At 42.5% G+C, this 26,877-nt stretch overlaps 1 protein-coding gene across 4 annotated transcripts in view; it reads left to right on the top strand.

The window, feature by feature from the left end:
- Positions 1–26,877, top strand: part of EIF2AK4 (eukaryotic translation initiation factor 2 alpha kinase 4) — a 98,484-nt gene that overhangs the window by 3,052 nt on the left and 68,555 nt on the right. For 3 of the 4 annotated variants that reach the window (XR_006203648.1, XM_042942440.1, XM_042942442.1), the window contains exons 2-7: positions 8,280–8,392; positions 12,401–12,503; positions 18,447–18,599; positions 21,065–21,142; positions 22,302–22,450; positions 25,278–25,393. Coding sequence is in view for 3 of the 4 variants with exons in the window: in XM_042942440.1 (XP_042798374.1) it covers positions 8,280–8,392; positions 12,401–12,503; positions 18,447–18,599; positions 21,065–21,142; positions 22,302–22,450; positions 25,278–25,393 (712 nt within the window). In the remaining variant the exon portion in view is untranslated. Of the gene's footprint in view, positions 1–5,764; positions 6,024–8,279; positions 8,393–12,400; positions 12,504–18,446; positions 18,600–21,064; positions 21,143–22,301; positions 22,451–25,277; positions 25,394–26,877 lie in introns of those variants that run through there. The other variant, XM_042942441.1, reaches the window with a different exon arrangement.

The following is a 26,877-nucleotide window of genomic DNA, read 5'->3' as shown; positions in this document are numbered from 1 at the left end:
ACTTAAGTAATTGAGCCATCCAGGGACTCCTTCTTTTAATTCTTTCATGACTTTGTTTTTATTTATTTATTTATTTATTTATTAGTTTTTATTTATTTATTTTTGAGAGGAGGGAGGGCAGAGAGGGAGAGAATCTCAAGCAGGCTGCCTTATCAGGCTTCTTTATCCATTCATCAGTCTATGGACATTTGGGCTCTTTTCCATTATCTGGCTATTGTCAGCAGTGCTGCTATAAACATTGGGTGCATGTGCCCCTTCAAATCAACGTATTTGTATCCTTTGGATATATACCTAGTGGTGCAATTGCTGGGTCATAGGGTAGTTCTATTTTAATTTTTTGAGGAACCTCCACACTGTTTTCCAGAGCGGATGCACCAGTTTGCATTCCCACCAGCAATGCAAGAGGGTTCCCCTTTCTGCAAATCCTTGCCAACATCTGTGGTTTCCTGAGCTGTTAATGTTAGCCATTCTGACAGGTGGGAGGTGGTATCTCATTGTGGTTTTGATTTGTATTTCCCTGTCTGATGTTGAGCATCTTTTCATGTGTCTGTTAGCCATCTGGATGTCTTCCTTGGAAAAATGTCTGTTCATGTGTTTTGCTCATCTCTTCACTGGATTATGTGTTCTTTGGGTGTTGAGTTTGGTAAGTTCCTTGTTTATTTTAGATACCAGCCCTTTATCTGGTACGTCATTTGCAAACATCTCCCATTATCTGGTACGTCATTTGCAAACATCTTCTCCCATGCCCTCCGTTGCCTTTTAGTTTTGTTGATTGTTGTTTTCTTCACTGTGCAGAAGTTTTTTTTTTTATCTTAATGAGGAGAAAAGAGACACATTCTTAAACCAGTTTATTTTGTTGGCCCTGAGTGTTAGGAAGTGCCCAGAGAAAAGCACATCAGACTCAGCAGCAGGGGATGTGTGGGGGCATTGGCTGTGGGCTCCTCTGTAACAGTGGAGGAGAGCATCTGGCTTCACGATCCCAAGGAGAAGCACATACAACTTCTATTTTATAGTTGCTTCCATTGCTACTTTTTATGCTGCTTTCATTTCACTTGCATTTTAATCTTTGAAACAAATTGTTTTTTTTCTCATGTATGTTTTATAGTTAATATATTTTGTATCTAATACATTCTGCATTGTGTTTTCCTCTTCCTTAGTGTTCTCAAAATTTTTTGGTTATCCCTTATTTTATTTGCCTGCAAATATTCCAGGAATTTGTTATTTCCTTGTGTAGGTTAAGTCAGAGAACTTTACCAACACTATTCTAATAACCATTTATCTTTCAAATGCACAAAGGATCCCCTCCTTACCCCCTCCCCAGCACATCCTGATTGTTACATCATTTTTAATGGAGCCCTGTTCAGCTCCAGGACTCCTTGAATGCTTTTATGTGAGCTAATGCTTGCTATCCTAAACATAGCTTGTCTAAAAGCCTCTTTTCATGTTGAGAAGCCTCCCGGTTTGCTCAAGGAAAGCCTGGCAAATAGTTTGTTCTTATGTCTAAAGTCACTTTTCCTGGACTGTTCTTCCCCCCCCCCCCCCCCCCCCCCCCCCCCCCCCCACCCCCAATGTGCCTGTATTGGGTAGGATTCAGTTTGGCTACATGTTAAAGAAAACTTAACAAAATTCAGTTTGCTGCAAGCAGAAGTCTGGGGTCTAGGGATTTTTCTAAATTTCTGTTCATTGCCCAAAATAGCTGCCTGAGCTCCAACCATCATATCTGCATTCCAGTCAGCAGGAAGGAGATAGGGATGAAGAAGTTGCCTGTGTTAGTTCTTTCATCTTATTAGCCAGTGATTAACCCAATGGCCACACTTAGCTGCAAAGGATTGCATCCAACTAAAAAATCAGGAGCTCTGTTGCCAAGAAATAGGGAGAGAATGGATATTGGGGGAACAATTAATAGTCTGCTGGGAAATACCCTGAAGTTTATGTCCTATGGTGAAGAATGTCATTCTGATCCAGTTAAATTGTGAGCCAAAGATAAAGGCCTCAAAAGTAGCAGACACCTGGGGGTGCCTGGGTGGCTCAGTCACTTGGGGAACCGGACTCTTGATTTTGGCTCAAGTCCTGTCTCACGGTTCATGAGTTCAAGCCCCACGTCAGGCTCTGCACTGACAGTGCAGAACCTACTTGGGATTCTCCCTCTGTCTCTCTATCTGCCCTTTCCCCACTTGTGCTCTGTCTCTCTGAAGAAAAAAAAAAAAAAAAAAAAATGGGTAACAGACACCTGATAGCTCAGTGCCCTGCTCTTGGAGCTAGTTTTACTTGGTACTCAGAACCAGACAAGCTGGTAGATTTCATCCAGTAGTAGGTCATTCCTCAGTGGCCTCGGTCTGTTCCTTCATCCAAGCCACCGTCACTGGGCTCGTGCGCCTGGTAAAGCTCTGCAACCTCTACGCACCCAGGAGTCGCTTCACTTTGTTACAAAACTCCTTCCTCTTCCTCAGAGTTTGTTTTGGCATTACCTGGCTCACCGCCATTGTCACTGCTGTGCTTGGTGTCCTGTTGTGGAAATAACGGGAACACTACTAGACCTGCATGGTATATGGCTGGTCCAGCCCAGGAGGGTCTGCAGGGTGCTTACAACTTCTTTAGGCCCCAGTGTTCTGTATATGCTGTTCCCCCTTGTGCTTCAGGTACTGCCCCAGAGGCCTCCTCCCCTGAGGCTTGCCAGCAATCTGTAACTGGATTCACTGTGCTTTATTAAGCATTCCCTTTAGTAAGGAATATCTTCAACCTGTGTAATCCCCCAATCGGCCTCATTTTTCTGAAGGTTGCTTCCTGTTCCCGTGACTCTGGGTGCACAGTGAAGGGCTCTCTGTACCATTTCCTGTAAGGCCTAGTTACACTGACATACACTTTTCACTTCTTTGATGAAGACAAAAGGGATCTGCTATCTTACCTGTCCGGGGATACCTCACTTCATGGGGTACGTGTCTGTGTGTTGGAAGTTCATTTCCACCCTGGGCCCAGGAAAGACCTATCCTTTGGTTTACGTTTGTAAATCAGCTTGCTGTTTGTACGCAGCTTGCTGATAATTTTAGTTCTGCTTACGTTGACCTAATTCTTGCTCCTTGAAGCTATAGAGGGCTACTCTCATCTTGCTTCAAAAACAGAAGATCTGCTGTTAACTCCTTTAACTCCTGGGTGATGTGCTTGCATTATAACATCTTGACTTGCCCATCGTACATTGGGCTTGTCAGGTGGTGAGTATTTTACTTTAAGAAAACCATTTGTGTGGCATTTCCCCTCATTTTCTTACCTATTTCTTTGGCCTCTTGTAAGCTATTAGTCATACAGAGTTAGAGCAATATTCTCACTGGTTTGTTCTGAAATAAAATTTTCACTGGTCAACAGCCAAGTTAGAAAATGAAAGGCAGAATAATGTGTAAGTGAAGATTTATTTTTTTATTTTTATTCTTAAAAAAAAATTTTTTCTGATGTTTGTTTATTTTTGAGAGAGAGAGAGACAGAGCACGATCAGGGGAGAGGCAGAGAGGGAGACACAGAATCTGAAGCAGGTTCCAGCCTCTGCACTGACAGCAGAGAGCCTGACATGGGGCTCAAACTTAGGAACCGTGAGATCATGACCTGAGCCAAAGTTGGATGCTTAATCGACTGAGCCACCCAGGGGCCCCATATTCTTTTTTCTAAGTGAAGATTTATTAGTATAAGATAAATTGACCCCCCTCCTAATTTTGATACTACAGCATTCTCTGTTTTCTGAAATGAATATATAATAGGGAGGAAAAATGTATTTTCTTTCTTTCTTTCTTTCTTTCTTTCTTTCTTTTTCTTTCATTCTTTCTTTCTTTTCTTTCTTTCATTCTTTTCTTTTCTTTTCTTTTCTTTTCTTTTCTTTTCTTTTCTTTTCTTTTCTTTTCTTTTTTTAGAGTAAGCTCTCTATGCCCAACTTGGGGCTTGAACTCCTAATCCTGACATCAAGAGTCTCATGCTTCACTGACTGAGCCAGCCAGGCGCTCCCGAAAGAGTATTCTCTTGGCAAAATGATAAGTTGGTGATCATAATGTCTTTCCAAACTTTGTGGCCTGTAAGATGAGAAAGGCTGAAAAGGTTTGATCTGGTGGAGAAAGCACTGGTAAAATTTTGCTTGAGTCTAGCCTTTCTCTCAATTTTTACATCGCTACCATGCTGGATTCTTGTTAGAAAATGAATAACAGTAACAGCAAAGACTGGTTGGAAAGATTTACTTCAAAATAATCTCAGGTGGTGTTTGCGGGTAGGGGTAACATATAGATACACAAGGTTGGCCATCAGTAGGTAATTGTTGAAACTGTATGGTAGGCACATGGAGTTCATTGTATCGTTACCAGCTCTTGTTTGAAATTTTCCATAAGAAAAAGTTTCTCCAAAAGTGAGTCTGTTGAAGAAGACTGGCTGGTCATGGCAATAATCTTTCCTTTTCTTCCTAGCAACTAAGTATCTTAGCTGCTCTTAGCAGCTAAATGCTTCCTATGCAAAGTTCTGTCTAATATATAGAGCAGGGAACGGCTGTCTGCGGTGGTTAGAGGGGAACTAGGAGGCCTGGAGCCCTGTTAGTTCAGTCTCACACTCAAACCTTTGAGGCTCCTCCGCGGAAACCCACCAGCCTCTCCCTGCTTGTTCTTCTCATGTTCCTCTGTCATTCTAAAGAAGGGCCCCTCCTCCTGTCTGTCTCTCTTGTGCTCAGGATCCATGGCTGTCTGCCCTCTGATAGGTCCTAATTGTGTCTCTTTCCAGTTCTTCTGTAGTATTCCTTCCCATCAACATCCTCACATGCTCTAGTATCTCTCATCTTTAAAGACGGAGCAAGGGGCGCCTGGGTGGCTCAGTCGGTTGAGCGGCCGACTTTAGCTCAGGTCACGATCTCACGGTCCGTGAGTTCGAGCCCCGCGTCAGGCTCTGGGCTGACGGCTCAGAGCCTGGAGCCTGCTTCCGATTCTGTGTCTCCCTCTCTCTCTGCCCCTCCCCCGTTCATGCTTTGTCTCTCTCTGTCTCAAAAATAAATAAACGTTAAAAAAAAAAAATAATAAAAAAAAAAAATAAAGACGGAGCAAGAGATACCTCCCTTGCTTTCACATCCTCCTCTGTCTGTGGCCCCATTCTCTGTGCACTTAATGCCCAAACCCAAACCTCACTGAAGGGCTTGTCTAGACTCACTGAGTCTCACCTTCACCCCTCATCACACCAGGGTCTGCGTTCGGTGCCTGTGGAGCCTGCTCTTGGCAAGGTCACCTACAGGCCCGTGTTACCCCAGCAGGGGGTGGGCTCTGTCCTCATCCTGTTCCACCTCAGGAGCATCTGGGACAAGGCCTGTTCCTTCCGTTTCCCTCCCTGGAGACCCAGTCTTTTTGTCCACTTTATCTCACATACACCTTCTTTCTCCTCTGCTACCAACACAGGCTGAATTGTTACAGTAGCTTTTGACCCTTGCTCTTACTCTACCTTGTTCACTCTTTGCTCAGCCACCAAGGTGATCTTTCAAAATATATGTTAGATCATATCATTCCCATCTTAAAACCCTGCCTGAGGGGCGCCTGGGTGGCTCAGTCGGTTAAGCGTCCGACTTTGGCTCAGGTCACGATCTCGTGGTATGTGAGTTCGAGCCCCGCGTCGGGCTCTGTGCTGACCGCTCAGAGCCTGGAGCCTGTTTCAGATTCTGTGTCTCCCTCTCTCTCTGACCCTCCCCCGTTCATGCTCTGTCTCTCTCTGTCTCAAAAATAAATAAATGTTAAAACAAAACAAAACAAAACAAAACAAAAAAACCCTGCCCGATATTTCACCTGGCTGACAAGGCCCTTTGTGCCCCGGCCAATCTTCATCACACCTGCTTACCTGGTTTCCGCATCCCTCCTCTGTTCCAGGCGTGCTGGCCTCCCTTTGGTTTTTGGAATACACCAACCTCTTGCTCACTTTGAACCTCTTCACGTGCCTTTCCCTTGTCTGGAATGCTCCGTCTCTGGCTTGTCTCACCTGAGGTGTGATATCCTCAGATGGGCCTTCCTGATGACCACGTCCAAGTATGTTCCCTCACATCCACTGCCAGTCGTTCTCTAATTAGAGTGTAGGGAGACAAGATTTTGCTTTTGTCTTCCTAGGGGTCTCTGGCTAGATATGAGAATTTAATTGATATGAGATGAGGCAGATCGACAGGAGAATAGCATACAGATTTTTACACGTAGATAGGAAACCCCATAGGAAAATGAAGACCCAAAGAAGTGGCCAGACCTCAGTGTTTAGATGGCGGGTTGAACAAAGAGAGGGAATTGTGGAAAAGTAACTAACAAATCTGGGGAGGCTGAAGAAAGACAAGAATCCTTTTACCAAGTTCTGTTTGTACAGAATTCTCTCGGCCTCGATATTCTGTCTCTGGTAGTGAGAAGATTTCCTTCTTAATATATAGGAGGGCATGTTTCACATGAGAGTTTTATCGCCTGCTTTCAGGAAGAAACGAGAAGGTTGGAGGGCCTTTCGTGCACCTTCTGTTTTTAAGAACCCTTAGCTCAAAATAATGCTTATGCCAAAGTGGCGTGTTTTGGGGTGCCCTGTTCCATCACCGTTCAAGGGCATCACACCTCTTCAACAGCACTTTCCGAACTCGAACCTGTGTATTTATTATTTGTGTTCCCAAGTTCCGTGACAGCTGGAACCACGTCTGTTTTCTCTCTTTGGTGTGCTACCAGTGCTTGAGAGAGCGATGCCCAATAAGTGTGGGTGATGAGGCACGATGGCTGAATGAATAGATAAAAGACCTCCTGGCTCACAGGGTGTTTAACCCTTCCAGGACCACGCAGAGCCTTACCGCAGCTTTCAGCAAGGATTAGGATAAAGCCTCATGAAAACTGACCTTATGTATTTCATACGCATGGTTGATGAGAATTTTGTTTATTATGTAATTCGGGGTGCCGTGTGTTGTAAATATCTGTTAGAATTTAGTGTTGCTAAGTGCTTTCTTGCCCCTGAAAGGTTTTTATGCCTTTCCTTTTCTGGGAAGTGCGAAAGAATGTCACATTTCCCTTTTTGCCCTGGCTACTTGTGTGTTTCAAGACAAAGTCAAGGCTCAGCCCCAGCAACTCGGATCGGCACTAGCAAGGGAGCAGCTAATGAGAAAGACACAGGTTTGGAGTCAAGGTTGGATCTGAAATCTGGCCTTGTCGCCGTGTACCTGTGGGCAAGAAATGGAAACTTCCTGAGCCCAAGCTGCTTGCTCTGTAGAATGGAGATGGGGCCTACCTGGCACAGTTGGTGAAGTGCCTGGACCAGGAGAGTACACGTTTCTTCCCTCAGCGTCCCTTCTCTCAGGGATGAAATTATAGATAATTATAGATACTATAGATAATATAGATATTATAGATAATATCAGCTGCCTCAGACCTTTTTTGGAAAAAACACATTTAATAAGTTAAAGAACAATAAATAGAATATTTAGTTATTTGGCGAAAAGCAGTTGGATGGAAGCATGTCCAAGTTAGAAGAGCCATCAGATTTCCATGATAAGGTTTTCACTTGTTATTATCTCATTACTCAGATTCCAATTGAAACTCTTCCTGCTCTAGAGGTCCTTCTTGGCACACCTGTCTGACTCTATCATTTTGCCTTCTTTTCTTTCTTTCTCTCTCTTTTTTTTTTTTTTTTTTTGTTAATGTTGATTTATTTTTGAGAGAGAGAGAGCAGGAGAGGGACAGAGTGAGCGGGGGGTGCGGGGAGTGGGGCAGTGGGGAGGGGGGACAGAGGATCTGAAGCAGGCTCTGTGTTGACAGCAGAGAGCCCAATGCGAGGCTGGAACTCAGGAACGGTGAGGTCCTGACCTGAGCCAAAGCTGGATGCTTGATGGGCTGAGCCACCCAGGTGCCCCTGCCTTGTTTTCTTTACAGCACTCATCACTACTGAGAATACTCATTTGCCTTCTTATCTGTATTGGCCAGTTAGGCTCATGTCTGTCTGAATTTACCCCTGTACTCCTAGCCTGTAGATCAGTACCCATGCAAAATCATGTGATCAGCGCTCAGTAACACCTATTGAATGAATGGAAGCTTACGCGGAATGTTTGGCTCACTCCTTAGATAACTTTGAAAGGGGAAATGCAGTCTCTCTGGCACGGGTTTTGTTTTTAAACCACACTTTAGGAAAAGATGACCGAACACCTATATAAAAGTACAACGACTCGTACTATTTGAAAAGTTGAACATTAGAGCTAGATGGTCATTATCTTAATTGCTCATGGTTTGCTCTCTGGGGCAGGGAAAAAAAAAAAAGATTTTCTTTTTCTCTTTTAGGTCAATGAGGCTCCTGAAATCAACTTAGTTCTGTACCCTCAGGGCCTAACTGGTGAAGAAGTATACGTGAAAGTGGATTTGAGGGTCAAATGCCCACCAACCTATCCAGATGTGTGAGTACATTTATGAATACCTTTTGATGTGACATCACTTCTCTGTTTTGACATCATGGAAGCAGATTGACATTAATGGTATTTTCTTCTTCCTGCCTCCATTCCCCTTAAAATTTCATTCCCTGTCACCTGTATTTCATCAAAGCTACATCAGTAAACATTGTTATGAAACCTGTCTCATGTTAAGTCTGCTTACAGTGGTAGAATAGTCACTCCAGATACTAATATTTGCCCCGTGACCAATTGTTTGCTTTTTCTGATGTGTTAATTTTCTTCTTTCTTTTTTTCTTCTTTTCTGATGTGTTAATTTTTGTTTAATTCTTCCTAAATTGGAAAGAGGAACAATCTAGAAGAAAGGGATGGGGCACCCGGGTGGCTCAGTTGGTTAGGCGTCCAACTCTTGATTTTGGCTCAGGTTGTGATCTCACAGTTGTGAGATCGAGCCCCGTGTTGGGCTCCGCGCTGAGCACGGAGCCTGCTTGGGATTCTCTCTCTCCATCTCCCTCTGCCCCTCCCCTGCTTGCATGTGTGTGTGCGTGCGTGCACACACTCTCTCTCTCCCCAAAAATAAAAATAAATTAAAAAAAGAAAAAGATAAACGTGTGAGAACCAGTAGAACCCTTGTATACTTAGTTTTAAAATGTGGTTGGTGTTAAAACTTAGAGTAGCAATAGCTTTCTGGGCCTAATGGAAGTTTTATTCCCTAGAGGAAAAAGGAATTTTGAGTCCCTCTGTTACTAGGGGCACTGCTGATGAGTCTCCACCATGCAGGGCTTGCTGTATCCCTGGCCCTACCCAGTGATGCTAGAAGTGCTCTTCAATCTGTGAGACAACCACAAGACCCCACCATTTTCAAACTCCCCCTGAAAGGGTACTGCCTCTGGGTGAGAACCACTGGTAGAGCAAGAGCGTTGGCCATTAGTAGTCAACTATTGCGTGTGAGCAACTGGGGTAGGGGCTGAGGGAGGAAGAGAGAATCCCAAGCCGCCTCCATGCTATCAGCACAGAGCCCAATGCAGGACTCGATCCCACGACCCTCGGATTGTGACCTGAGCGGAAATCAAGAGTCGGACGCTCAACTGGCTGAGCCACCCAGGCACCCCCATATTGTCTTTTTGAAGTATATGTATATTTCGTGTAATCTTTCCTGAGACATTACACACGGAGAAGCAGATTGGCTTGGATGATATTTGTGGTTTGAGCTTCTTGTGCAGGAACCAGTGGAGAAAAGTGACAAATAAAAGGAGGCAATGCCTCACAGAGTGGGTGGTAAATTTATGGAAATTTGTTATCCAGAAAATTCAGAGAGGTCAAGATGAGCTGCTTGAATCTAGTAACCCTCTTTTGCCTCTAACACTGCGCCTAGAGTAGGTATAGTAGGTATTTAGAAAGTTAATTAATGAATTAGTAAAAGGGTAATTACATTTATGAAAGAAAAACAAGGCAGTGTCTCTCTAGGTTTTATTTTGCCTGACGCCAAATAGGTGGTGTCTTTTCTGACAGCTGGGTTCAGTTTTGATATGAACTAGCCATGTTTTGTTGTTGTCGTTGTTTGAGACAGAGACAGAGGGTGCAAGTGAGTGGGGGGTAGGGGAGCAGAGAGAGGGAGAGAAAGAGAGAGAATCCCACAAGGGGCCGAGAGAGAGAAGCAGGGCTCACCCGATGTGGGGCTTGTGCTCACCAGAAGTGGAGCTCGCACTCTCCTGAACTGGGGGGCACGAAGTCACCCAAAGCTGGGCTCGTGGTCCGTGAGATCATGACCTGAGCTGAAGTCACATGCTTAACCAGCTGAGCCACCCAGGTGCCCCACAGACTAGCTGTGGTTATTGCAGACCTCACGAGTTAAGGGCTCAGTTCCACAAAACTTCAAACCCCGGTTGCACGTACCGCGTTTCCAGTCAACCAGCTGTAAATATGGCCTTCAACCCTGTCCTTAGGTTTGGAAATTTGTTAGAACAGCTTGTAGAACTCAGGAAGGCTTTGCTTTCAACTAATTACCAGCTTACTATAAAGGATATAACATAGGATGAGCCGAATGAAATAGGTATGTAGGCAAGGAATGCAGAGTTTGTCTGCCTTTGGACATTGACAGGTATTCCCTGGGGACACAGTCACCCCTGACTGAGAACCACTGCACTAGGGGACCATTCTGGCAAATCTTGATGTGTCTAATTGATAAAAATATTTTGGGATGATTTATTGATTGATTTTATTTTGAGAGAGAGAGTGTGTGTGTGTTCCTGTGTGCCAGCAAGGGAAGGGTAGAGGGAGAGAATCTCAAGTAGGTTCCATGCCCAGCATGGAGTCCGACTGGGGGGGGCGGGGGGGGCTTGATCTCATGACTGTGAGATTATGACCTGAGCCAAAATCAATAGTCAGACACTCAGGGTGCCTGGGTGGCTCCAGTCAGTTGAGTGTCTGACTTTGGCTCAGGTCATGAACTCATGGTTTGTGAGTTTGAGCCCCGTGTAGGGCTCACTGCTGTCAGTGCAGTGCCTGCTTTAGATCCTCTGTCCCCCTTTCTCTCTGCTCTACCCCCCACCCCCACCCCTGTCTCTGCCCCTTCCCTGCTTGTGCTCTCTCTCTCTCTCAAAACATTGAAAAAAAAAAAAAAAAGACAACCATTGGAGTCACCCAGGAACCCTGGGATGATTTCTAAAAAAGAAAAAAAAAACCACGGAAATGATTATAAAAGAGCCATAAAGTAGACATTATAATCTCAGCTATATAAAATTATAAATTATGTGCCAAGGACATAGAAAGCTGAAAAAAAATTGGGGGGGGGGGCGGATTTTTAAAGTTTAATTATTATAGATGGGTTTTTTCATCATTCTGTTAACATTGATTGCTATATAATGACTGCTGAATTAAAAAAGTTATGTAAGGCTTGACTTGGGGGAGCATTCTTATTGTTGGAGATGATATGGTACAGGAAAACTTTGTTTTTCTGCAAGATAGTCTTGGATGCAGATAGTCTTTGATGTGAGAGAGTTGTGGGTTAGATGGACCATACTCAGGACTGTATGTATGGCCTTTCCTTTCTTGTTCTCATATGTATGAACTCCTTTCTCTCAGGTTTCCATCTATCCAAGGGGATAATGATGTAGCAACCTACCACACCAGGGCAGTGAGAGAACGCAGAGGTAGTAAAATAATAAAGGCTTTGCTAAACTAAAATCCCATCAGTTACTCAGAAATAATTGGTCGGAAGTAGAGTCAGCTTCTCTTCAGCGAAATCAAAGTCGGTTTGATGTCAGTGAACTGTTATTGGATATCTATTGATGGGGAATCAAGGGGAAGCTGAGGAGTGGCGGCTGCGTACCTCGCACAGAAAAGTGTTGAGTCTCGCTTGTGCTCTGCAGGGAGACAAGCGTGCTTGGCATCCTTGCAGAGCACACACAGGTAGATTCAGATATGAGTGGGTGAGTGAGCATTTCCACCTTGTTGGCAATCACAAGGAGTGACACAACATGCATGTAGTGGGGATGCTGGATGGATCGCTGAGTCCTCATCTGCTTTTTGGGTTTTTTTTTAAAGATTTTATTTTTACGTAATCTCTACACCCAACGTGGGGCTCGAACTCACAACCTCGAGGTCAAGAGTCACGTGCTCCACTGACTGAGCCAGCCAGGTGCCCCAACCGAGGCTTCATCTTGCCTGGTTGTGCTTGGCCTGTTTTATGCTGGAGCACTAATGAGCCCAGAGCACTTGGACTCTTGCGGGTGAACTGTGAGAGCTGGGTAATTGTTGGGGGCAAGTCAGAATGGAGTCCAGTAAGTCTGGTCCCCGCGGGCTTCTCCCCCAGGGGCCACAGGTGACCCCATGTCAAGCACTGTGTCAGCAGAGTTGCTGGGATGCCGTTGAAATCCTTTGAGATGAAGGGAAATGCTGCTGGTGGTATAGAAGCCTGTAGGAAATCCCTGGGCCTCAAGGTTGCGCTTAGCAAATATTAACGCAAAGAGGCCATACTTTTTTGGAGTAACTCCTTTTTGTCTTTTTCTTTTCCAGAGTCCCCGAAATAGAGTTAAAGAATGCCAAAGGTCTGTCAAATGAGAGTGTTCATTTATTAAAATCCCACCTAGAGAAAGTGGCCAAAAAACATTGTGGAGAGGTAAGATATGTTTAACTGGAGTTGTAAGAGGACAGTAGAAATCTCATCCCGTTCACTAGTGTTCACCTTCCTGCCTTTTCTTTGGCTTAGAGGCCGTTGCATTGCACCTCAAACCCAGTTTTGACAAGAATGTTTTGTTTCTTGTTGATAGGTACAAACAGGAACATTTTTACGTGTATTTTTTTTAATTCATGGTTTTGATTAATGATAACTCATAGAGGTATATCAATGGTATATTGATGCTTCAGAATTTTGAAAAGAGTCCATGTGACCCTGGCCCTACTGTGTGCACGCTTTGGACCTGGCATCATAACTTGATACTGACTTGAACCTTTACATTGGAAAATGTTTGCAGACAAGTAATTACTTTTTTTTCTTTCTTCTTTTGTATATATTTTGGGGAGAGTGCAAGCAGGGTAGGGGCAGAGAGAGGGGGAGAGAGAATTCGGAGCGGGCTCTGCACTGACAGGCTGATAGTAGCCAGCCGATGCAGGGCTCCGACTCACAGATCATGAGATTGTGACCTGAGCTGCAGTCGGACACTCAACCGATTGAGCCACTCAGATTCCCCCAGACAAGTAATTTCTGACCAAACCTTGCCACCTGCCCGTGTTTCATATCAGAAGAGCTTATTGTTTTCCTTCTTGGTGATTAGCGACATACTCTACTCCTTCAACGTCCCTTTTGTATCTTAGCATTTCCATTTAGTTATTAATTCTCTTTTAATCCTCCGCACATGAAGATATGCATGAGCTTCCCCTTGGGTGGTAGATCTCTCTGGAGGGCTAGACTAGGTGACTTACTCTGGGTTTCTTAGCCCAGACCAGTTCCCTTCAAGTATCATCTGTCTTTTCCTCGCTTTTGTGTAAAATCACTCATATTCACATGAGCCTAGGCAGCTCATGCTTAAGTATCCCATCCTGTAAAAACTGAGACGAGTTAAGGAAGGACTTACCCCAGGCCTCTGTGTCTCTTTTGGGCTTGTGGTAAAGTGACTGGACTGTTTTCCAGTTATGTTCTATAACACAGCAAGTCACAGCATGACCCCCTCACCCCTCTCCCCCCGCCTGGTACTGTTTCCAAGATGTTCAGTGATTGTTGAGCTACAGAGGTGATTGTAGAACAGCCTGGATAAAAAGCTAGTCCCTAGGAATTATTCCAAAGTTTTCTCTAAATAGTCTGATGTCTAACTGAAAAATAACGCGGAATTATATTGAAAATTCGACTGTAGAATCCTCTGGCTTCTTGGATCCGTAATGTGTGATATTTTTTTGAAAATATCTTTGCTTTATTTTTTACAAGATAGTATTATTAATTGTATTCACTGAGCTGTACCCTTTGACCAACATCGCTTCCCTTTTCCTACCCCCAGTCTCTGTTTTTAGGAGTTGGGCTTTTTTGGATTCCACATATAAGTGAGATCATCCAGTATTTGTCTTTCTCAGTCTGACTTATTTTACTTAGCATAATGCCCTCAAGGTCCATCCTTGTTGCCAACAGCAGGATGTCCTTTCTCGTGGCCACAAAGTGTTTCTGTGTGTGTATATGTGTACCACATCCTTATTCATCCGTTGACAGACACGGAGGTTGTTCTCATGACTTGGCTTTTGTGAATAATGCAGCAATAACATGGGAGTGCAGATATCTCTTCAAGATCCTATTTTCATTTCCTTTGGTACCCAGAAGTGGGGTCGTTGGATCATATGGTAGTCTGTTTTTATTTTTTGAGAAAACGATCTCACTGTTTTCCACAGCGGCTGAACCAGTCTCATTCCCATCAACAGTGCACAAGGATTCCCTTTGCTCCACATCACTTGTTATCTCTGATCTTTTTGATGACAGCCATTCTAACAGGTGTGAAGCGATAGCTCATTGTACTTTTGACTTGCATTTCCCTGATGATTAGTGATGTTGAGCACCTTTTCATGTACCTGTTGGCCTTCTGGATGTCTTCTTTGGAAAAATGTCTATTCAGAGCCTCTGTCCATTTTCTAACTGGAGTATTTGGGATTTTGTTGCTGTTGTATGAGTTGCTTATATATTTTGACTATTAGCTCTATCAGATAGGTGATGTACAAATATTTCCTCTCATTCCATAGGTTGCCTTTTCATTTTGTTGATGGTTTCCTTTGCTGTGCAAAAGTTTTAGAATTTGATATGGTCCCACTTGTTTATTTTTGCTTCTGATGCCCTTTCTTGGGCTTTCTCTTAAATTACAGTTTTTACTTTGAGATAATTATAGATTCACATGGAGTTTTAAGAAATGATACTAAGATCTCATGTACCCTTTACTCAGTTTCAGGGATGTTATGTAAGTGGAATCATACAGTATGTATTCTTCGATACTGACTTTCTTTCCTTTTTTTTTTTTTAAAGTTTATTTATTTTTGAGAGAGAGACTGGGAGTTGGGAGGAGCAGAGAGAGAGGCAATCCCAAGCAGTCTCCCATGATGTCAGCGCAGAGCCCGAACCGGGCCTCAGTCCCATGAACCATAAGATCGTGACCTGAGCTGAAACCAAGAGTGGTTGCTTAATCCACTGAGCCACGCAGGTGCCCCTTGGCTTTCTTTTCCCTGAGCATAATTCTCTAGCATATCCAGATTGTTGCATGTATCAGTAGTTATTATTTCTTATTACTAAGTAGTATTCCATGGTATAGATATACCACTGTTGATTTAGCCATCCACCAGGTGAAAGACATTTGAGTTGTTTCTAGTTTTTGGGTATTAAAAAATGAAGCTGTTGAGTGATTCATATATAGGATTTTTTTTTAACGTTTATTTTCGAGAGAGAGAGAGAGCGTGTGCACAAGCAGGGGAGGGGCGGAGAGAGGGAGCCACAGAATCCAAAGCAGGCTCCAGACTTCCAGCTATCAGCACAGCACGGAGCTTGAACCCACAAACTGTGAGATCATGACCTGAGCCGAAGTCAGATGCTTAACCTACTGAGCCACCCAGACGCCCCTATAGGGTTTTTTTTAATGTTTATTTATTTATTTTATTTTTTTATTAAAAAAAATTTTTTTTATTACGTTTCTTTATTTTTGAGAGGCAGAGAGACAGCATGAGTGGGGGAGGGGCAGAGAGAGAAGGAGACACAGCATCCAAAGCAGGCTCTAGGCTTCGAGCTGTCAGCCCAGAGCCCCACGTAGGGCTTGAACCCACAAACCGTGAGACCATGACCTGAGCCGAAGTCGGACGCTCAACCGACTGAGCCACCCAGGTGCCCCTTATGTTTATTTATTTTTGGGAGATAGCACACATGAGCTGGAGAGGCACAGAGACAGGGGGACAGAGGATCTGAAGTGGGCTCTGTGTTGACAGCAGACAGCCCAGTGGGGGGGGAAGGGGGGGGGCCTGAACTCACAAACCATGAGATCATGACCTGAGCCGAAGTTGGATGCTTACCCGACTGAGGTACCCAGATGCCTCTCATTAAAAAATTTGTTTTTATGTAAATATAAATTTTCATTTCTCTAGAATAAATGCCCAGGAGTGCATTTGTGGGTGTATGTTAGTGGCATGTTCAATTTGTAAGCACCTGCCAAACTTTTCCAGATTGGCTCTACCACTTAACATCCCACCACCAATGTGTGAGTGATCCCGTTTCTCCACATCCTTGCCAGCATTTGATGTTGTCGTTTAAAAAAAAAAAAAAAAGTTTATGTATTTATTTTAAGAGAGAGAATGTTCTAATGCACACAAGCAGGGGAGAGGGAGAGGGAGAGAGAATTCCAAACAGGCTCCGCACTGTGAGCACAGAGCCCGACACAGGGCTCGTTCTCAGGAGCCATGAGATCATGAAGTGAGCTGAAATCAAGAGTCGGATCCTTAACTGACTGAGCCACTCAGGTGCTCCAGTGTTGTCATATATTTTATTTCAGTTGTATTCTAATAGATGTTATGATGGTTAATTTGGTCAACTTGGCTAGCCTATGGTACCCAGATATTTGGACAAGTGTTGTTCTAGGTGTTTCTTTGAAGGTATGTTTTTAGATGAGGTTAACATTTAAATTAGTAGAGTTTGAGTTAAGCAGATCACCCTTCATAATGTGTGGGCCTCATCCAGTCCCTTGAGGGCTTTGACAGAAAAAGACTGGCCTCCCTGGAAGCGGAGGGAGTTGCCAGAGGGCTGTCAGACCACAACTGCCACAGCAGCTCTTTGCTGGGTCTCCAGCCTGCTGGTCTACCCCACAGATTTTCAACTTTCCAGCCTCTGTAATTGCATGAGTCAATTCCTTAAAATCAGTCCCTTTCTCTGTACATGCACACACACACACACCCCTACCTTATCCTATTGGTTCTATTTCTCTGGAGCACCCTGGCTAATACAGATAGGTGTTGTGAGGTGATGGGGTGGCTGGTATAAATAAGGAGAGGCTTCTGATGACATCACATTTGAGCAGAGTGCTGAGAGAAGCAAGACAATCAGCCATATAGGTACAGAGGGAGAGAGGGACAGGAGCCACTGTGGAAAGTAGTTATTTTCATCTAGTCCTATATATCGTATCTGATGTGTTTGTACAGAAAATGCTACTAAATTAAATCGATTGGCAAAAGAAAACCCCTACACCGCTTGACTCTTCCCTCCTTTCTGGTGTAATATTGGTTTCTCATTGACATCACAGAAACTGCCTACTTTCCCTAACTTTTCTTAAAAGAGCTTGTCTTTGAAGAATTTGCATCCTACTTAGACTCTAGACTTAACTATAAAGTGAAGCATATCCAGTGAATGCCACAGCTTCTGCTATAATCAGAAAATACATTGGGGTGCCTGGGTGGCTCAGTTGGTAAAGTGTCTGACTTCAGCTCAGGTCATGATCTCACAGTCTGTGGGTTCGAGCCCCTCATCAGGCTCTGTGCTGACAGCTGAGAGCATGGAGACTGCTTCAGATTCTGTGTCTCCCTCTCTCACTGCCCCTCCCCCACTTGCACTCTATCTCTTTCTCTCAAAAATAAATAAATACTAAAAAGAATTAAAAAAAAAAAAAAAAAGAAAATGCATTAACTTCCTCCAACCAGAGCTGTGGAGTCTTTGTATTTGCTCCTCAAGAGGAAGGTAAGTGACCACCAAATGAACTGACTGTATTCTTGTGTACGGTAACTTTTATTATTAATTACGACCCTCTCAAGTCCCTTTAGAAATAAGAATTTTTAAACTGCCTTATTGTAATTGAGGAAAAAGAAAATTCTCAGTGGCGGTCCTCATCTGCAGAAGGAGCTTGGCATTCTTGACCTCGTTGGGCTGGGGGTTGGAGTGGTCACTTTGGGGTTCCAGAGACCCTTGTCCTATGAGCTTACCAACCTTAGATGTGATTTATGACTCCTAGAGTTGCGGGAAAGTGGCTCCTATGCTCACATAAAGAATGTCTGAGGGGGGCATTTTTCCTTCTGGTATTATCCATGAGTGCTGCCCTAAGTGGGAATGAAATTCTTTCTTAGTATGGATCAGCCTCCTACTGACCTGTTACTAGCAGGGAGAGAGTGAGGCCTCGAAATATTTGCCTCTGTACCCCAAAGAATGTTTTCAGTACACTGTATGGACAGATGAAGGCTTTTAAGCTGGCGATGATTTTTCAGCTATCGTTATCTAGACAGGTTTTCTAGTTGGGAAGGTACTTTATTTTTGTGCAGTGTTAATAAATACTTTTATCAGATTTGTTTGTACAGAAAAATATTTTTGTCAGATTTATTATACAGAAAATGCCAATAAAGTAAAAAAGTACTGTAAAAGAAAAGTGAAGTTTTTTTGGTCTGGTGAGCCCCAAAACTCTCTCCTGCCATGATTGTATCATATATACCTAATTCAGAACGGGGCATGACAAAGTGAGTGTCACCATTGTAAGCGGGCCTCTGATAGCCTGCCTGACTTTCTGTAGTCTCCTTTGGGCCCTGTCTTCTGGTCATTTTACCATTTGTGGTTGATTTTCATCTGCATGTTTAGGTGATGATTTTTGAACTGGCCGACCACGTGCAGTCCTTTCTCAGCGAACATAACAAGCCCCCTCCCAAGTCTTTCCATGAAGAAATGCTGGAAAGACGGGCTCAGGAGGAGCAGCGGAGGCTGTTGGAGGCCAAGCAGAAAGTGGAGCAGGAGGTGAGACCCTTGTCCCTACCGGTGGCCGAGCCCAGAACACCGCGAGCTCCTGTGGGTTCTTTCTCTGTCTCTGCCTACACACTTATCTTTATTTAAGTTTTGCTCAGCATTTGATTCAAGAACTTTAGATTCGAATGAGAAGAGGCCCAAAGAGTAACTGAGAAATATTATGAGTGGTTTTCTCCATATATATATATATATATATATATGTATGTATTTCCTCCCAATATGTTAATGCTGCTCCTAGAACCCTCAGTCTAGTCCAGATCTTTAAAGAGAAGAGAAGAAGGTTTGTTTAACCAAACTTCTTTTATTTATGGTCTTTCTGAACTTGTTAACCTGCGCACAAATTCACTGAGGGTTTTTTGTGGTTTTTTTTTAGTTATTTATTTATTTTGAGAGAGAGAGAATCCCAACAGGTGTTGCACCACCAGTGTGGAGCCCATTGGAGGGGCTCGAACTCACAAACCTGGAGATCATGACCTGAGCTGAGGTTGATGCTTAACCGATTGAGCCACCCAGGCGCCCTAGGAATTTACTGAGTTTTACTGAATTTTCTTCTTCCTTCTGTGGAACAAGCATCCCCTACCCAAATGAGTACCAAAGCCAGAGATTGAATTTTTTTTTATGTTCACTAACCATTTGTATTTTTTTCTTTAATCTGTTTGCACAAGTGTGTACACTCCTGTGTTATTTTTAAAATCCTTTCACCAAAGAAAATAATACGTATCTAAGTTTCCTCCTTGATTTTTAACTTAGTGTTTTTTGTTTTTTTTTTCTATTTAGTCTTTTAATCAACTTACCTAGAACCCATTTTGGTGTGGGTTATAAAAATGAGCGTCCTAAGTTTTTTTTCCTCCATTTTTTTTCTTAGTTGATTTGTATTATTTCCTTTAAAGTATACTTTAACTCTTTCTGTATACTAAGTTCTATTTGTGAATTATCTATTTTGTTCAGTTTTTTTTTCCTGGACTCCTTACCAGACTCTGAATTACTGTATCTTTTATAATAATTTAATATCTGAAAAGGCACATCCCCCTCTCTTCATTTTCCATTATTTATGCTTTTCTTTCTTCCTAAGCCATTCTTACCCACTTATCCTTACAGGTGAACTGCAGGATTGTTCTCTCAAAATCAAAACAAACTCTCTGCACTAGACTTATATATTCGTTTAGGAAGAATTGATGTCTTGACAATATTCAGACTTCCTATCCAGGAATGTTCTTCTTCATTTATTTTTATCTCTTGGTGAGGCTTTCTAGTTTTCTTCCTGTAGATGTTACTATGTAACTATTTCTTTTTTTTTTTTTTTAATGTTTGTTTATTTTGGGGAGAGAGAGAGGCGGAGTACGAGTGGGGGAGGGGCAGAAACAGAGGGAGACCCAGAATCCAAAGTAGGCTCCGGGCTCTGAGCTAACAGCTCAGAGCCCAACGTGGGGCTCGAACCCATGAACTGCGAGATCGTGACCTGAGCTGAAGTCACATGCTTAACCGACTGAGCCACCCAGGCACCCCTAGGGTTTGTTATTCTGCTTTTCTTAGGTTCTTACTGCTGGTTTTGGGGTTTTTTTTCCCCCTTCATTTTGTTCATCCTGTGCTTATAAGTTAACACCTGTCTCTTTGTGGGCCCTATTTGTTTGTTACTTCTGTTTTTTTTTTTATTTTAGAAAGAGGGAGTGCATGAGTAGGGGAGATAGGCAGAGGGAGAGAGAGAGAATCTTTTTAATGTTTATTTCTGAGAAGAGAGCACAAGCAGGGGAGGGGCAGAAAGTGAGGAGGACAGAGGATCTGAAGAGAGCTCTATGCTGACAGCAGCAAGCCCCACGTGGGGCTTGAACTCACTACACCTGGAATTTAGGGGACTCAAAAACACACTATTTTTCTCAACCTTAATTCAGATCCACTTGAACAACAAATACAGGAGTTAAGTGGATGGAGATCCAAATACTGCTTTGAATACTGAGCAGACTAGAGAATGCCGCTCAAGGTCTATAGCATGTGGGGGTGGTGCCCGGGTCATTGCCATTCCTGGTCAAGGCCCTGAAGACAGCTCAGCCCACCTCCACCACGTTGGCCCTACACCCCTGTGGCCGAGGGCAGACAGACGCAAATGCGTGTTCTCATAGACAGGCAGACTTCAAAGAGGAGGGAATAGGTCAAGGTGGGGAGAAGTACGAGGCCAAGGGTGATGCTGTAGTGAAAGTCTTTCTACATGGAAACATGAAGAGTGGGGAGTCACTGCCCCTCCCCCTAGTCTTGAAACCTTACTAAATGGGAACAACCACTGCAGAGGACCTGCTACAACCGGCCTAACTATAGTTTGCTGTCAGGTTCTGTATATTCAGGCCTTTTAGGAAAGGAGGGCTTGAATTACAGAAATGTAACAGGTTTTTTTGTGGTTGTAGGATTTATATATTGTCTGGGTTTCAGAGATTGGCATTTGATGGCAGTATGTTTTATTTCAGCAACGTGAAATCCTTCATGAGATTCAGAGGAGGGAAGAAGAGAGAAAAGAGAGAAAAAGGAAAGAAATGGCTAAGCAGGTACTGTATCAGTTGTACCATACTAAAATACTTTCATTTTGCTAAACATAAAATGTTATTTCCCTTGATGATGTTTTCCTCTCCAATGTTAGTAATAGTAGTAAAGCTGAAAATGAAGCACTAAAAAAAAAATCCCCCAACTGGTATTCGTTGCGTATTTTAGATTCCCCTAAAGAGGAAGCAAAACTTAGAGTTGTGTGTTATCTGTAGATGACACAGTCTGATGGAATCACAGTACTTTATCAGATGAGTCCAGGGAGAGCAGAGATTGAAGCTTTGATATTAACCCAGACTGGAATTCCGTTTCTTTCTTTAAAATTGTTAATACGTACTTGGAAAATACAACGAATGGAAATCATATCGTTCTGCTGGAGATTTCGTTCATTGATGGAAAAGAAGGATCCCCCAGGGCAGGTTTAAAAAGCAGTGGTAGAAGAGGAAAAAGCCTTTTTTCCTATATTTTTCCTGACTGCAACTTGGTCAAAAAACCAGTTACACACATTTGGAGAAATCCAGAGAAAGTTTTACTTGTTCCGCTTTGTAGAATTATGGCATTTAACTTAAGGGCAACTATGGGGGGTGTTGAGAGGAGGCACTGATGTACAAGTAAGGAGCACCTGGCTTAAAGCTTTGGCATTTTTACTGCCGGCCCTGTGACCTTGACAGGTGACACTAAATGTGACTCATTTTCCTCATCACTTAAAATGGGGCTGATGATGCCTCCCTTCCTTCTCATGTAGTTATTCCCACAGATAAGTGTCGTCTGTGAAAATACAGAGCTGTACACGAATGTAAGATGATGGGACTGTTTCCTCCAGCTCTCTCTTGCTCTCATCCACCTGCCCGCCAGCATTCTCTTTGACTGTCTTCTTCTCTTTACCCCCTCTTGCTTTTCTCCCTAAATTTTCATGCATCTTCTGAGATGTTAAGCATTTTCATTTATAAAATTCACATTCTCTTGAAACTGTTAACCCTGGCCTTCAGTTCTTGAACCAGTATATATCTGGATGTTAAATTTTTAAAAGTTCAATTTTATTCCACTGGAAAGCATTCAGCTTAAATAAAATTTTCACTCTCTGCTGAATTAATGATTATGTACCGTGATTGTCTCTTATTTATGACTTGTATCTAAAGTAGGTTTTACTTTTCTGTTTTCTAGGAGCGTTTAGAAATTGCTAACTTATCAAACCAAGATCAAAATTCTAGGAAAGACCTAGGAGGACATGGAACAGCTGCCAGTCTACATGGAGGCCTTCCCGACTTCGTAGGAAATGGCAAACATCGGACCAACTCCTCTGGAAGGTCTAAGTAAGTCCTTACGATTTCTGATCTGGAAGGAGAAAGTTGTAGAAGAAATAAGATAACTTGGAGTGCCATGTGATGGAATTTTTAGATCACAGTTTCAGTAACTCTTTCAAAGCCTATAAATATATATATATATTTTTTTTTTTAAATTTTTTTTTTTTTTTTTTTAGTTTTTTTTTCAGTTTATTTTGAGAGAGAGAGAGTAAGTGGGACAGGGACAGAGAGAGAGAATCCCAAGCAGGCTCCGTGCTATCAGTGCAGAGCCCAATGTGGGGCTCAAACTCAGGGAACGTGAGCTCAAGACCTGAGCTGAAACCAAGAGTCGGATGCTTAACTGACTGAGCCATCCAGGCGCCCCTTTGCTACTTGGCTTTTTTTTTTAATCCTCTTTCCTTCTTTTTTCAGGTGTCAAGGTCCAGACACCTAATTTAGTCTTCTAAAATTGATTTATCTCTAACTCTTTTATAAGACGTAGTTAATAACATTTGGCAGTTTTGTTTAAAATACCTGTTATTTTTACGTACTGCCACAGCTACTTGGAAAAATTGGTAACATGGGTGAAGTTCCTAATGATACTGCAACCCCCTGTGAACATTCCATGATCTAGAATAGATCCTCCTCTATGAGACCAGTGTTACTGCTTCTAAATTCCATTTGTTTGCTTTGGGATGGCTATTTCTGATGGAGTTCAGAAGCTGCTTTACTTATGAATGAATTCAGTTCCTAAAGGTTGTTCTAAAACTCAATTCTGGACGAGACCAAAATAGACAATATGAGCACTCAATATATATACATCTTTTGGGTGAAAACAGGAAACATCAATGACGCTGGATTTTGCCTTTTTTATCCCTTCGAACTTTGTGTGATTTTTATCTTTCAGAATTGTTACTGCTGTTAAACAGCCTATTCTGTTTGTACCACATTTATTGTTTTCTTGATACTTTTCACTTTTAAAATTCTATTTTTCTTTCAATCCTCATGATACATCTTGTCTTACTAACACTCTTAACATTCTCATTGTATTTGCACTTAACAGTCATGATGTAAAACACCTTTAAACCAACCATTTACACACTGTAAGCAACTTAAAAGATGACATGGTCTAAAATGTCTGTTAGCACCATCTGTTGGAGGGAGCTGAGCAAATGTAGAGGTGCTTCTAGATAATTTATGTTAATAAGCCTAGCATATCATTTTAAACCTTTGCTTTTACATTTTTCTCCATAAATTTCAGTGTGCCCTTGGTTGCACAAAGAACTTTAGAAGTAGAAATTTAAACAGAACTACAGTGTATCAGCCGTTCCCTAGCGTTTGGAATATGTAGACACATGTGTGATATGAGAGACTCAAATCTTAATGGGTCTTGTCAACAATGTGGGAGGGGCTCGGGGTAGGGGAAGACAGGTAGGTTGGAGGTGGAGAGACTAGTTAATAAAGGAGTATATCATGTATCCAGGAGAACATTGGTGGTGACCTGAACAGGGCAGGAGAATTGGAGATGAGAGGGTGGTACTCAGGGATCAACTACACATGAAAGATCTAGGGGCTCAGGGAGGCTCACATGTTTCTGACTAGAGACAGAATGGATGACTGTGCCACCAACCAAAATAAAAGAGCAAAGGGGAAAAACCAGACTGAGAGTGGGTAGGAGAGTGATGGAGGTTTTATTGAGATTGCAGTAGCCTGAGGAGTAAAGAGAAGACACAGACAGCCAAGTGTAGAAGTTTGAAAGGGAAGAATAAGAGGAGGTGGGAGCAAGGTTGAGGAAGGGGAATGTGGACCTTGGAGAGAGCTATAGTCTGAGGGGAAGGAGCCTAGATGGAGGGGCAGATTGAACATATAGGAGAGAGGGACTAGCTGCTGGACCAAGATCTCAGAGAGACTCTAGGGAATGGAACTGAGGAACAGGGTCCTTAAAGTCTGGGAAAAAGAAAGAACAGTGCAGATGCCAGGAAACATTATCGGTGGAATGATAGAGTGGGCTTCACTGCTCATTGCTTTGAACGAGAGGGTTGCTTTCTAGAGATCTGTCCTTGTGCCCCATCAAAGCATTTCATACAGGGGTCCAATCCTGACCGTTTCTCCGTGGTCTCTTTACTGCATCGTCTACCAGTTTATTCATTTTTATTTATATTTCCCAATTACTATTTTTGCATTATAATCTAGCTTCCCAGCTGTTGCTCCTTGCTCAGAAAAAAAGCAGGGAAAGGGAAAGAAGGGAGGAGGTGGTGGGCTTTGAACGTTTTGGAGAAGTCATAAAGGGGATTGGCTGAGTGTATCTATCAAAGACAAGTGAGACAATGAATGAGAGCATGCCATGGTTGGGGACCCAACTGGAACTAGGAATTTGTAATGCTCCAAACCCCCCATTTGCAGCTTCTTCCAGTTGTGCAGGTGCATGAGAATGCAGAGATGTGAGATCACTGCTGTAGAACTTCTGTGATGATGGAAATGTACCCTGTCAGTGCTGTCCAATATGGTAGCCACTAGTCACTTGTGGCTATTGAGTACTCAAATTTGGCTATTGCAGTTGAAGAACTGAATTTTTAATTTCATTTTAATTAAATCTAAATAGCCACTTGTGGCTAGTGGCTACCATATGGGACAGCACAGATCCAGAGTTAAGGGTTTGTAGAGTTCATATGGAGAAGACCTCAATGGAGTGGGGGTGGGAGTTGAACAACATTCCCATTAGCACTTCACCTCAATTCCTAGTAGAGATAGATGCTAGACATTGAATGGGCTAGCAAACAGGAGAAAATGGAAGCGCAAGGATTTCCTGTGTTAATCTTAAATTGAAAGAAATCATTGTCCACATTTATTTTTTAAGGCGAGAACGTCAGTATTCTATATGTAGTAGTGAAGATTCTCCTGGCTCTTGTGAAGTCCTGTATTTCTCTATGGGTAGTCCTGATCAGCTCATGGTTTACAAAGGGAAATGCACTGGTGAGTAAACTTGCTAACTTCATTTCAGTTATTCTGACTACAAAAGTTAACCATGAAAGAACAGAGTGGATTGGAGTCTGTGGTCTAAACCAGTGTGGTCCAGGGAAATCTATTAAGACCATAAGTCATTCTCGTTTCCATTACCTAATGACCAAAATGAGAAAGCACTCAGGTTTCCTCCTCTGTAACATGGAAACAAAAAACTTAAGCTCTTAGAAATATTGTTAGTTTAGAGATAATGTAAAATTTGTCATTTTTATAATCAGTCAAGCTTTTTGAAACCAAAACGGGTGAAATATGAATCAGTAGAATTTTGTATCTTGTACATCTATTGCTGATAAAATATGTGTAACAAAATGAGTTCTAATACCTATAATCTTTCATAACCCAAGTCTGATTTTTTAGTTGATATCCATCTAAATAGCACTTTTCTCTTGGCATGTTGTATCTGACCAGGAAAAGCACTTCATTTTCTATATGTTTTATTTAGCAGTTTTGCCTACTGATGGGTATTTGGGGTGAAGCTGGTTCAGCAATTCATGATTTGAATTGTTTATATTAAAATCACACTTTCATTATCTACTTTTTTGCCCTAAATATAAATCTTTTATCAGCCATACAGATACAGCCACTACTTGGTGTAGGGATCACTTGCATATAGTGAATCTGACAATTTAATTTTTAGTCTCATAAATATTCTTTGCCAAAGCTAACAGCCAAATTTTCTAAATGGAGTTTACTTTCTTTTGGTGTCTTTTTCCCTTTAAGGAGATACAGATAAGCGTGGTAGTTTCCAGGGAGCAGGCAGCAGGTAGAGGGAGAAGACACCAGATATCCGAATAGTCTATGAACTGGACACTTAACCTTGGCTGATGGAATGCAGCCTGAACTGCACAGGACTGTGTGGACGCTCAGTGTGCCATATGCACACCAAGCAACCATTTGGTGAGGTTCACGACCTTGGACCTGAGACGTCCTTGACTCAGAGGCATTTCAGATTCCCAAACTGGCAACATAAAACACTACTTTCAATAATCTGGGGAAATCAGGAAGGCAAATTAACCCAGTTGCTTATTATTACCTTAGCTCAGTCTCACTGGTACTCATTAGATCAATTTACCTTAGTTAATACCCTCATTAGGAGACACATTTGCAATCGGAACATTTTTTTATAAAACCGTTGCATAAATTATTTTGCTTTCCACAACAGGTCTAATTTTTAAAATACGTCCTGATTTTCTACGAAATGTTTTTATAAAAGATGAACTCACTGGCATTTGTTTTTCAACTTAAAGCTGTTAGAGTCAGCTGACGGATAAAGCGCTTTAGACACCGTCTGTAGAAATGACCATTAACACATAATAGAGTCTCAGTCGGAATTCTGCTGGTAACCTATTTACCTTCAGCCTCATGTCAGTGTGTTCTTTTTCTCTTATTACCCCCATCACAAAAAAGTGACAAGAGGAGGGTGGTGATGACAAAAT

Source organism: Panthera leo, chromosome B3 (assembly GCF_018350215.1).
Source record: "Panthera leo isolate Ple1 chromosome B3, P.leo_Ple1_pat1.1, whole genome shotgun sequence".
Lineage (NCBI taxonomy): Eukaryota > Metazoa > Chordata > Mammalia > Carnivora > Felidae > Panthera > Panthera leo.
This window is presented reverse-complemented; position numbering and strand designations above follow the sequence as displayed.